This window comes from Rhinopithecus roxellana, chromosome 19, assembly GCF_007565055.1.
Source record: "Rhinopithecus roxellana isolate Shanxi Qingling chromosome 19, ASM756505v1, whole genome shotgun sequence".
NCBI classification, from domain to species: domain Eukaryota; kingdom Metazoa; phylum Chordata; class Mammalia; order Primates; family Cercopithecidae; genus Rhinopithecus; species Rhinopithecus roxellana.
This window is the reverse complement of record NC_044567.1, coordinates 59,512,104-59,525,200: the sequence shown is the minus strand read 5'-3', so window position 1 is coordinate 59,525,200 and position 13,097 is coordinate 59,512,104. Positions and strand designations below refer to the sequence as shown.

The window sequence follows — 13,097 nt, the reverse complement described above, 5'->3', positions numbered from 1 at the left end:
GTGACATAGACAGGGATTTGAGTAGGCTCGTGGGAAACGCTGAGTGACCCAGCTTTTGTGGACATGTCCTGGGCTGGTGTGGTTGGGTGTCTTCTTGTCTATCCATTCCACTTCATGAACAGTCCTGACTGCAGGTTGGAGAGACAGTTTCAAGGGCTCTGACAGCCCCAAGAGACCATAATATTTCCTTAATTAAGGAACTGATCGTTTTTAAGATGCCATCACTTTTCAGATGCCCCCTGGGGAGGCTGCATTTGTCCCTCTTCATAGTTTTCCACCCCCCAGCCAGTCTAGGCTCTGCGGCTCCTACGTCAGCTCAGGGCTCATTCCCCCCACCCCACCCGAGGGGGACCATCCCTGCCATGGGGTGCTCACTATTCTCCATCACTTCTGCTACGTATCCATATCCCTGAATACCACCTGTTTGGCTACTCCTGTTGTCTGTTGCTCCGGATCTCCTCCAGAGCTCTCTAAATCAGATCTGGTATACAGTAAGCACCCTGGCTACAGGCTCCTGATGTATTCAGTAGTGGCCACAGGTGTCCTTGGCTCCCAGCCTGTGTTGGGAATTGGGATAGTAGGGAAGGGGTTCCTGGGAGGGAGGTGAGCTTGACTGCTTTCCTCATCCTCACCTCCTCTGATGTCGGCTTAGGCCAGTGGCTCTCAACGCTGTTACACACGGGCGCAGATTTTAAGCTGATGGGTAGATACTGAGGGGCTCATTGTGATCTGGTCAAAAAGTGATGGGACAGGCATTAATTTTATGAACCACATGTGAGCTAAGTGGTGACAGGTGTGAGACTGTTAGGGTGGCTCTTTTCCTGAGAGTCTACTTGACTGGCAGACTCGAGGTGCGGGCTACTTCTTCCTGAGGTATCTGGAACTATGAACCTTGATGAAACATGCGCAGGAGTTGGGACGATAAAGGTAAAAACGGGGTGAAGGCCAAGCCCTGAAACAAAGTGGAGGTCAGATGCTAAACTGGGGATTCGCCTTGGTGTTCTTTGCTGGAGGCTAGAACTCTGGCTACAGCCGGATCAGGCCCGACAGGATCTTCAGGGCCACGAGTGTGTCTCAGTCCTGGGAGCCTGGGGCAGGCCACAGGCAGGGGGCCCAGCTTCCAGTCTACAACACTCCCTTGCAGCAATTGGTGGATTCCTATAGGCAGCAAGATGGATGGACATGAGCCAGTTGACCTGAAAGTCAATGATGGTGGAGTTTCCCTTCTCTGTCTAACCTACCCACAACTCCCTCGGGCCACACACCAGCATTGCTTGCCGAGTGGCACCCTCTTCTCATGCCCTTTAGATCTTTGTGGATCAGATGGCCCTTCATGGAGGGGCTGCTTCTTGGACCTGTCCGACCAAGGTAGAGTCTCATGTGCAAAAGGGCCTTCCTAAGGCACTCAGACAGACCCCATTTCCCTCCGATCATGCCTCTGCTTCCTGTGCAAGTTGATTTTTGGCTGATTTGCTGTAGTTTGCAGCATCCACAATGAGGGTTCTTCATGTCCATGGCTGTGCTGTCTCCATGGCTAAACACTAAGCCCCCTGAGGCCAGGCATGCGGCCACAGATTGCATTTATACGCATCCCATTTTGCTTCTCCCTCCTTTCACACTCCAGTGCCTGGTTTATGCAGAAAGCAGGTTCTCAGAGACAGACATCTATCAGTACAGCCCCTCACTGTCCTGCAGAGGCAGGAGGTGAGAAGATCACTGTGAGCACCACTGGGGCCCAGAGAAATGCAGCGATGGTGCCAGACCTGCAGAGCCCATGGAGGAGCTGAGCCCAGAGCCAGATCTGCGGCACCATCAGCGCCGGCAGCTGCACTTCCTTGTCTCATTTCTGAAGTTGCTTCTGGATAAAATGTGATATACCCATTTCCATGCTGTAAAGGAATAGAAACCAAAATGTATTGAGCACCTCTCTATGCTAGGATGTGACAGGCATTATTGGGTCGTTGGGTCACTCAGCAATCCTTTATGGTACATATTGTTGTCCCCAAATTGTATATAAGAAACGGAGGTGTAGACTGGGTGCCGTGGCTCACGCCCATAATCCCAGCACTTTGGGAGGCCAAGGCAGGAAGATCACTTGAGGTCAGGAGTTCAAGACCAGCCTGGCCGACATGGTAAAACCCCGTATCTACTAAATATACAAAAATTAGCTGGAAATCACTTGAACCCGGGAGGTGGAGGTTGCAGTGAGCCAAGATCATGCCACTGCACTCCAGCCTGGAGTCTCCAGAGTGAGACTCCATCTCAAAAAAAAAGAGAAAGAAATAGAGGTGTAGAAAGTAAAATGAAAAGTGCAAAGTTATACAGCCATGTGGCAGAACTCAGGGCACCCCGAGAGCCAGCCAGTGTGTTCTGTGCTATAGCAAAGCACTGTAAGGACAGAACCTGCCCAGGATCCAGGACAGCATGATGGGTAGAGGGCTCACGTCACTCCCTCCTGTGGCCCCTGCTCTTTACCTACACACACATCCTGACCTTTCTCCTTCCTCTCCTACTGCAGGTCACAGGTCTCCTGCTGGCTTCCTAGCACCCAAGGAGGTCTGGGCCTCGGCCAGGGACTCCCATTGTATGGGCACATGTTCCAGACAACAGCCTTCATGTGCTGTCTTGGTTTTTCAGGAATTTGGCCATTGGAATCGGGATCCAGAATTTCCCCGAGGGCCTGGCTGTCAGCCTTCCCTTGCGAGGGGCAGGCTTCTCCACCTGGAGAGCTTTCTGGTGAGTGAGGGCAAGGTCATGTCTGATATCAGGTCCTCAGCAATCTCCATGTGGGCTTCTTTCAACAAAACAGTGATGTGCTTTTGCACTGCCGTACTCAGATATGACATAGAATGACATGCATCCGTGTGCTAGGGTTGAGCCAACAGCCTGGGCACGTGGAGCATCTGCTTGCCTCCCCCTGCAGTGGCAAATGTCTCTGTTCTCTCCTTAGGTACGGGCAGCTGAGTGGCATGGTGGAGCCCCTGGCTGGGGTCTTTGGTGCCTTTGCCGTGGTGCTGGCTGAGCCCATCCTGCCCTATGCTCTGGCCTTTGCTGCCGGTGCCATGGTCTACGTGGTCATGGACGACATCATCCCCGAAGCCCAGATCAGGTTGGAGAACTTTCCCTTCCTGTCTATCCCTGTCCCAGTCCCGGCTGGGACCCCAGCCGTGGGATATGCTCTTTCTTCATTTGCCTTTCCTTTCCTTATTCCCTCCCCTTTCTGCCTTCTCAAGATCATCCCCACTCCCTCCTCAACTGTGCTCCCTGAAACTAAAAGAAAAGGAGCAAAGGGCAGCTGGGTCAAGAAATGAGGTGACACCAGACAGTGGCATATGCACCTGCCCCTGTCCCTTGATTCAGTAGACTATGATTTTTGTATATTCTCTCTCATACTCTCTCTTGATTCTCTGGGTCTGGAATGAGGGGAGAGGTGAGTTCTAAAATGTCATTCAAGGTGATACATGCATGTCTTCACTGGCTAGCTATAGACCGGGTGTCAGGAGGTGGGAGTAAGGGTTTGCTTTGTTTCTTTTTGTTGTTGTTTTGTTTTGTTTTGTTTTTCTTTCTTTTCTTTTTCTTTTTTTTTTCTTAGGCAGAGTCTTTCTCTGTCACCCAGGCTGGAGTGCAGTGGTGTGATCTCGGCTCACTGCAACCTCTGCCTGCCAGGTTCAAATGATTCTCCTGCCTCAGCCTCCCAAGTAGCTGGGACGACAGGCAACCACCACCACGCCCAGCTAATTTTTATATTTTTAGTAGAGACAGGGTTTCACCATGTTGGCCAGACTGGTCTCAAACTCCTGACCTCAGGTGATCTGCCTGCCTCGACCTCTCAAAGTGCTGGGATTACAGGCTTGAGCCACTGCTCCCAGCCTATTTTGTTTTTTATAGAAGAATAATTTTGGGCCGGGCGCGGTGGCTCAAGCCTGTAATCCCAGCACTTTGGGAGGCCGAGACGGGCGGATCACGAGGTCAGGAGATCGAGACCATCCTTGCTAACAGTGAAACCCCGTCTCTACTAAAAAATACAAAAAAACGAGCCTGGCGAGGTGGCAGGCGCCTGTAGTCCCAGCTACTCGGGAGGCTGAGGCAGGAGAATGGCATAAACCCGGGAGGCGGAGCTTGCAGTGAGCTGAGATCTGGCCACTGCACTCCAGCCCGGGCGACAGAGCGAGACTCCGTCTCAAAAAAAAAAAAAAAAAAAAAAAAAGAATAATTTTGAAGCTAGTTTACAAGGCCAGATTAAATAATATCTTTAAGAAATTATCACCCCTCTGTTACTCACACATGGACCACAGAACCATCATAGGTGACCTTGGGCAAGTGACTGCTCTTTGCCTCAGTTTCCCCACCAGTAAAATGAGGATAATTATGACACCTCATGAGGTTACTGTTCGGGGTTCCATGAGTTCATTAGTTTGCCTGGCACATAGTAAGCCCCAGTAAATGTTACCATTATTAATGGTAGTGTGATTTATCTTGGAATTGGACATTGCAGAGGATGCCTTCAGCCTAGCTGTGGCCTCAGGGAGCATTAAGGTCTGATTTTTCTCCGTGTCCTTCTCTTCCAGTGGTAATGGGAAACTGGCATCCTGGGCCTCCATCCTGGGATTTGTAGTGATGATGTCACTGGATGTTGGCCTGGGCTAGGGCTGAGACGCTTCGGACCCCAGGAAAGGCCATACAAGGAAACAGCAGTGGTTGGCTTCTATGGTACCACAAGCCTCTTTCTTCACATTAAAACTTTTTTTCCTTTCTGTCTTCTTCATCTCATTATCCTGATTGACTCTGATTATAATAGAACCATTTTTACTTTGCTTTGAGGGAGATTTTTGATTTAATGGAGAATTTTAAGGTGTCATGGAAATACAGATTCTTTGTTTTGGCCACTGAATGGATTCTCTCTTCAGTGGGATTGTCAAGGAACTCCAGATCAGGGAAATCTCTGCTTTGGGAACTTCTATCTCCCTCCCAACTCCTCAAGGTCACCTATAGAAGCGAGCTACCTTCTATCTCCTGAGCATTTTGGTGGCCTAGTGAGTGACTCAGGGCACAGTGGCCAGCACACCTCTCATCCGCCCCTCCTGCTTCATCACTGCTGAGCCTTTACCCATCTAGAATGCTGGAACTGGAGCATCATAAAGATAGCAAGCTACCTTCCAAGGCCGAGCCAGACCAGAGAGGAGCACGCCTTCCTCTACCTCCCCTCAAGGAGATACTACGTGGGAGGGAGACACAGACAAAGGGAAGGAAATTGGCTAGTCTGGCTTTTTTTTTTTTTTTTTTTTTTGGCAAAGATTGACATTCTTGAAGGAAAGGGGATGAGGACAACTGTGAACTCACAGTGAGCCCTGTGGAAAGAAGACAGACAGAGTGTGGGTTTGATCGGAGGCCTCTGCCGTCAATGGATTCCAGGAACAAGGCCATTTGTCACGCTTTCCAAATTTCTTAGGCATTTATTTTGATAAGTTTATAGCCATCATTTTTCTAAGAGACTTGGAGACACCAGCAAACTGCTAGAACTCAAACTCTTCAATTACTCAAAGAAGGAGCCATTTCAGTTAACTCAAGTGAATGAAAGACTTTTGGAATCTGCAGTGGGTCCTTCCCTGTTGACCATTTGGTAACTTGTAATCTGACCAAAAACACTTGAGCTGCACCAGGCCTTGCCAGAGGGCTCAGGATGGGAAAGGAAGAAGGGGATGGGAAAAGAAGAGGTAATTTTACATTTCCCCTCTAAAGTAAATTTTAGCCAACTCATCATTCTGAAATGTTCCTATAAAGAATGAGTCAAACTAGACCAAAAGCCAGCCTACTCCTTCTTACATAGCTTCTCCAACAGGGGTAACACTGACCTGTCCACTTCAAACACAGATAAGGCCTGCCGTCCTCACTGGTTAGAGAAACATGTGAGACTTTGAGTGGGCTCTGCTGAGAAGGCAAGCAGCCCAGGAGCCAGGTATGCAGGCATTGCATTGTCAGTGTCTGTTCTCGGAGTTTACACATTCAGTTGCTTCCAAGGCTGAATCTCCTGCTCTGTGAATGCTCTCAGACCCCAAAGGCCAACCTTGGGCTGGGTCTATGTATGTTCTTCCAAAGCACTGATGATCAAAGTTGAAGACACATTCAGAGGTTTGATTGGTTGAGATTAACTGGTGTGGTGGTTTGTGTATGTATGTTTTATTCTTATGTCTTTGTATGTAGTTCCACATAATGCAAATTGTGCTTACTGATGGACAAGACCTCATAACTGTGATTAATATCAATAAAGGGGATGTTGTGGATGACCCGTGTTGCATTCAGTACTTCTTAAAGCTGCTTCTTTGCAAGGATGATCATAAAAGAGCTAACTAAAGTTGGAACTAACACCTCCCTGACCCAACACTAGGAGAAGCAAAGGAAAGAGCTCAGATGGGAAGAGGCTAGTCAGATTACTGGTTGCAACAACAGCATCCAACAGCAGCTTACTTAAACAGAAAAGGAAATGAATGGAAGGCTATTAGGGAACTCACAGGCTGTTTCGGAGAATCGGGCTTGAAAAGGGGTTGGATCCAAGAAAGCCACAGGTCTGGGGCCATGACCCAGTCATGCCTGGAGAACAGCTTGGTTTAGATGCCACGGCCCCCAGAGCTGGTCCCTAGATCCTGGACAACACCAATGATACTGCTGTATCTTGATGCCATCACCACTGCCGCCACAAGAACAAACTCCACTGAGCTGGATTTTTTGTGTCCTGGCTCCACATTCGAAGTTCTAGATCAGAACATCCAGCTGCCAGGGCTTAGATCCTGTGCCCGTGAACTAATTGATCTTGCCCCTTCCCAAGACTCACATAATAATGGATTTTCCAGATTTGGGAATGAGTTCATATGGTGCAGAGCCAAAATAGAAAAAAAAAAGGGTTTATTAAGTTCATTAAAGCCTTACTCTTTTGCTGTTTGATATCAACATATACTCCAATTCTTCTAGCTTTACTTAAAGAAAAAACTCTTGCTTAAAATATGTAGCTATTCCTCATACAATAAACTCTTTCATCCCTTTCCAACGGGGTTACCCCAATGTCTTTCAACTCCTGTACTCAGGGTCTCTGAGTAATAGATACCCCTCCTCCGTGGCTTAACAAGCCCATCGCATTATTCTGTATCTTTGAGCTGAAGTTACATAACTATAACCGTGCACCCCATATACAATAAAACGAATAGAGAGGAAAGAGAGGCAATGAGTTAAAATATTTCAGGCTACACACAACACAGGAAGTACAAGCAGAGGCTACAGTTCTCATTTTCTGCCCTAGAGAAGAGACCCTGGATGATGTTTAGGTTTCCCTCTTCCAGTTTCCATTCCAAGTCCATGCTCTGTCTTCAGCCAGTACCTCAGATGACTGGGGTGTGACCTACTAGCCATGACCCTATTCCTCCTTCCTAAGGGCATAGAGACCAAGATGGCCCTGCCTATATGCATGATGGCAACAGTCTTCCTTTAACTCCCACCCTTGGAGGAGGAGGAGGAGGATGCGGCTCCTGAGAGGACCACTTGAGTTTCATTCATAGCCGCCACCCTGGCCTGTCCCCCGTGGTACAGCAGCATTTTCCCAGGACTAGGCACTGCAACCAGCCTTGTCAACCCACTTACCCACTTCTTTTACCTAAAGGCATGTGAAATTCCAGGTGGCCAGCCCACATGTCCAGACTATTGCTATATCACTCTTTTTCTGTTCAACATCTATATTCAGTCTAATTCCCCAAATTTCACCGTTTTAAAAGATATCTGTTTTAATAGAACCATTACTCACACAAACACTTTATATCCCCTTTCCAAAGGGAGCCACCCCAGTGGCCAGCTGCCTCAATAGTGCAACCTTTCTTTCCTAGGTACTAAAATCGCTAATCGGTGGAAGAAAAAGTTGAAGAGTGAGAGCCATTAAGTAAGATGGAAGTTGCACCGTCCCTACTTCCCCTTCCTCCAGACCTGTTTAGTCTGGCTGTGGGAGAAATAGCACCATGTGATGTTCCCAAGTTCAGAACAAACAGGCCTCTTAAAGGATGATATTTCAGTCTCCTTAGGTATGATCGTCTCTCAGTCCTGAAATGAAATCTTCAATAAATTATGTCACAGCTGAATACAGATGACTGCTTCTGGGTGACAGGATCCATTGACAAGGGTATCACCCATTGCTTTCCCTCTTTCACTGTAAAGTGAATTCTGTGATCAGAAGCAATTTTGTAGAGCATGCCATGATGATCTACAGGCAGAGAGGTCAATTCCAAAGTCAGACATGAGCCCGTTTTAGTGAGAAGAAATCACTGCCCTTTCCATAATGGAAGAGGTCCAAAGTCATCAGTCTGCAACGAAGTGGCCCATGGTGTCCCTGGAGTCTGGTCAGTTGCGAGGTTCAGGGGTGGTCACTGATAAATCCTGTGCACACAGGGGCGGGGTCTGCCTTGATAATGGAAAGCCTAAGTGGTTGAATCCATCACAGTTCCTGTGTTGCCAGCATGGACTCTTCTGCTCATGAATCAGTTGAGGAAGCAATGATGTGCCTGGAAAAAGAAATCATCACACATAAGCAGATGGCCTGGTTCAATTAATTATTACTAGCTTTTGCCATATGGGTATTTTGGATGATGGTTTACTCAAGAAACAAACATTTTCAAATTTGGCCCATTCTGAGAAGTGAAGCCTTGTATGTCTTCCCATGCCTCTCCTCTGTCATTAAACCTCCAGTCATTCTTCTTTCAAGTTTGTAACCAGTTGAACAGAACCCCCCATCTACACTGCTCAGAAGTTGGTGTAGCTTCTTGCATCAAACTTTCTTTCCTTCCAAGCAAAGTGGACAGAGTTATGTGCTTCAAATTCTCCTCCCCAGGAGGTTCTCCCTCTCACCTGCTATCCTCACTGAACTATAACATTACAGTCACCTATTTAGAAGGTAGGGCCCGGGGCACGGTGGCTCACGCCTGTAATCCCAGCACTTAGGGAGGCCGAAGTGGGCGGATCACGAGGTCAGGAAATAGAGACCATCCTGGCTAACACGGTGAAACCCCGCTCTACTAAAAATACAAAAAATTAGCTGGGCATGGTGGCATGCACCTGTAGTCCCAGCTACTCGGGACTGAGGCAGGAGAATTGCTGGAACCCGGGAGGCGGGGGTTGCAGTGAGCTGAGATCATGCCACTGCACTCTACCCTCGGTGACAGAGTGAGACTCCATCTCAAAAAAAAAAAAAAAAAAGAAAAAGAAAGAAGGTAGGTGACCATGTGATGTGAAGCTATCTGTAAATGAGGCTCAGCGGTTTTTCCTTTCTTAGTCACTGGCTCTTGGGAAACCCCCCTTGAGGCCAGTGTTAGATTGATAAAGGGGTGAGGGGGAGGAACACAGGGAATGAACTACCTATGCATATAATGCACTTATGTCTTCAGTACCTGGTTACGGGCTATTCCCGCATAAGCCATTTCCAGTTGGTAATGGGATTTTATGAGTGTGTCAGATGACTCAGTACATGATGGACAACTTGGGTTGCAAATGACATGTAGTACATTAGGGATAATCACTCGGTGTCCAGTAGTCAGTCCAGTTCAGAAGTTACTCCCAGCTTCTCATGCCAACACAGTCAATCCCGAATCTCTGCAACGTATATCAACATCAGACGAGTGTAAAATGATATCCTTCCACCCATTTATTAAGCACCTTCAGTTAGGAAAATCTGAAATCACATTGGTTTCTAATCCTTATCCTTGCTGGTTTGAGCTTGCCATTGTCCTTCATTCTGAAGTGCTGAGATCTAACTGTCCATTCTGGAGACAGTCGAGGGTAATGCATGAGGAGAACTGGCTTGCTCTTGCAGTGAGACTGCAAAGGAGGCAAAGCAATGGTAGTGTCATTACGAAGTGCTTCAGAAGACTGGAGAAGAGGGTTTCCGCTGACAAAGGAGGCTCTTTGAGGATTGGTGATTCAGAGAACTTCAGGTTTTCCAAATCCTCTCATTTGTCTCCATTTCAGTTCTCTGGGTCTTACCCCTTCCTGATCAGTACTCCAGATTTCTTTAGCAAGGCCATGATTTTACCAGTGTAGAAATTTGGCCAGTCCTCTGGATCAAATTTTACCTTTGGTTTTCTCTTTTTGTTGTTGTTTTTTTCTTTTTGAGACAGAGTCTCGCTCTGTCACCCAGGCTGGAGTGCAAGTGGCACGATCTCAGCTCACTGCAACCTCCGCCTCCCAGGTTCAAGCAATTCTTGTGCCTCAGCCCCCCCAGTAGCTGGGACTACAGGCGCCCGCCACCATACCCTGCTAACTTGTATTTTTAGTAGGGATGGACTTTTACCATGTTGGCCAGGCTGGTCTCAAATTCCTAGACTCAAGTGATCTGCCTGCCTCTGCCTCCCAAAGTGCTAGAATTACAGGCGTGAGCCACGGTGCCTGGCCGTTATGTTTTCTCAGTTATATGGACTGAAGAGGGAACAGGGTATTTCAGAACTGTCATAGGAAGCCATTGGCTTGGTTTAAGTCTCTTCCTTCAGCTGATAACTTCGGGACTTGAGTTTGCCAGTGTCTTTTTTTTTGAGAAGGAGTCTTGCTCTGTCGCCCAGGCTGGAGTACAGTGGCGCGATCTCCGCTCACTGCAACCTCCCGGGTTCACACCATTCTCCTGCCTCAGCCTCCCGAGTAGCTGGGACTACAGGTGCCCACCACCACGCCCGGCTAATTTTTTTGTATATTTAGTAGAGAGGGGGTTTCACCGTGTTAGCCAGGATGGTCTGGATCTCCTGACTTCATGATCCGCCCGCCTCGGCGTCCCAAAGTGCTGGGATTACAGGCGTGAGCCACCGCGCCCGGCTGCCAATGTCTTTTTGTAAGCTGTGCGGCATAGCTTAACAGGACTGCCTGGCTGGTGCCGTGGCTCACGTCTGTAATCCCAGCACTTTGGGAGGCCGAGGTGGGCGGATCACGAGGTCAGGGGATCGAGACTATCCTGGCCAACATGGTGAAACCCCGTCTCTACCAAAAATACAAAAGTTAGCTGGCATGGTGATGTGCACCTGTAATCCCAGCTACTCAGGAGGCTGAGGCAGGAGAATCACTTGAACCCGGGAGGTGGAGGTTGTAGTGAGCTGAGATTGTGCCACTGCACTCCAGCCTGGCGACAGAGTGAGACTCTGTCACAAAAGAAAAAAAAAAAAAAAAAAAACAGGACTGCCTGTTGGGCCTCATGGACTGTTTGATGGCAGAAACAACTCATTGGCTCTAGGCTTTGCTTTGAACGGACCCTTCTTCCAGGTGACTGGTATGATGAGAAGTAGAGAAGTGGGGGCAGGTGTCAGCGTCTGGATCTTCTCTGGGGTCCTAACAGAAGACATTTTCGTCGTGCTGTGCTTAAGACGGAACCGGAAGGCCATTGCTCAGGTATTCACTCTACCAGACAGGGGGCTTTACGCGCTCACCACTACCTTGAATCCCCCGTGAGGCAGATATTATTATCCTGTCTTTATCTGTGAGGACGGGAACGCAATGGCGGGGTGGGTTCTCGTTGGGCGTGGAGGCAGCAGGACGCAGAAATCGACCTCCCGGCGCGACTCGCCTGTAGCTTTCAGTTTCCTGGCCCAACGCCCTGCACGCCTCTCCTCTCGGATAATTGGTGGTTGAATCTGTGCAAGTTGGAAGCAAATGAGAGCCCAGCGGCTGTTCTTCCCCATTCCTTTTAGATTGAGGCAAAGGGACAAATCTGCGATGTGAATTACACAGCTTCAGGAATTTTTATCAGCGCACCCCACGCCCGGTCCTGCCTGAGGGTCTTTCTAAGCCACAGGCGTCCCTTCCCAGGTCTTGTCCCTCCCCTTCTGTGAATGCCCTCGGATCACCCAGCAGGCAGGTGTGATCCGGCTCCGCGCTGGGGCCAGGTGAGGCCGGGCTGCCTGCCCCGGTGCACGTTCCCGAGGCGCGGCGCCCAGTCGGCGGGGCCTGTGGGCTGGACCTCCCCGGGGCGCCGGGCGTGGCGCCGGGAACAGGTCCCCAGGCTGCCCTGCAGGGCGGACGGCTGGCGGCTGTTTACCTGCGCGGGGCGGGGGCGAAACTCGCGGCGGTGCTGGGGCCTTGCACGCAGGGGGCGATGCGCCCCGGAGCGGGAGGGACGCAAGGGGCGACCGCTGTTACCTCGCTTGGAGATACCAAGGCCAGTCGGACTCCCCGCTGGCCGTCTGTGGGTCGGCTGCCCCCGGTTTGTCCCTTCCCAGGGTGGATCCAGATTTGGGGGGCCGGAGGTGTATCCAACGTGGGGAGCGACCTTTGGGGAAAAATAATACAGACGTCCCAATACAAACTTAGGTGCAGGGCTTTTTTGGAAGGGGGCCTGTGAGTGAGGGTCCCCGAAGCCCAGACTACCTTGGCTTTTAGATAACCTCACCTCTGAATCAGGGCAGGGAGGCCTGAGGTGCTCGGGGGTTTAGAGGCTTCCCAGACACTGCAGGAACCCCATTTAGCTAATTCACTTTTCCTTCATCTTCCCACACACCCCAGCCCAGCAACTGGGAGAAGGGGTGGCGGTGTGTTCAGAGGCAGAAGGAACCCAGCCCACAATTGTGCTTCTCTCTCCTGCCCTGGGAAGAACTAAACCCGTCGCCGTCCCCCTTCCAGCAGGATGCTGGGGGCTGGGCCTGGCCATCCAGGGCTGAGCAAAACAGTAACCCTGAACCTACCTCTGGATTCTCTCCCGCTCTCTGACCCTCTAACTCTCAACCCCGTGAAAGTGCCTGGACTCTACCAGTGGCTTAAAAGGGAAAGGGTCCTGGGGAGCCATCATCCCTCCTCAGACCTCAGAGAGCCCCGATGGGGCTTCTGATGGAGCTGCTCGGGGACCCCGGACCTTTGAGAATCCTCAGGGCACGGGGCTACTGCCCTCTGCCCCAAGACAGGGAAGATGTGCGTGAGTGGAAGAGCTGGAAGTGTCAGAGGCATGTGAACAAGAGCAACTCCATCTTAAATAGGAGCTGGGTAAAACGAGGCTGAAACTTACTGGACTGCATATCCAGACAGTTAAGGCATTCTAAGTCACAGGATGAGATAGGAGGTCAGCACACAATATAGGTCATAAAGACCTTGCTGATAAA

General features: G+C 49.7%; 1 protein-coding gene across 3 annotated transcripts in view; it reads left to right on the top strand.

The window, feature by feature from the left end:
• SLC39A11 (solute carrier family 39 member 11) overlaps window positions 1-6,282 on the top strand; it is a 460,542-nt gene extending 454,260 nt beyond the window's left edge. For all 3 annotated transcript variants that reach the window (XM_010360245.2, XM_030923374.1, XM_030923375.1), the window contains 3 exons: window positions 2,638-2,736; window positions 2,951-3,109; window positions 4,569-6,282. In XM_010360245.2, the coding sequence (XP_010358547.1) occupies window positions 2,638-2,736; window positions 2,951-3,109; window positions 4,569-4,647 (337 nt within the window). In that variant the 3' untranslated portion in view covers window positions 4,648-6,282. The remainder of the gene's footprint in view (window positions 1-2,637; window positions 2,737-2,950; window positions 3,110-4,568) is intronic.
• Window positions 6,283-13,097: the final 6,815 nt, after the last annotated feature.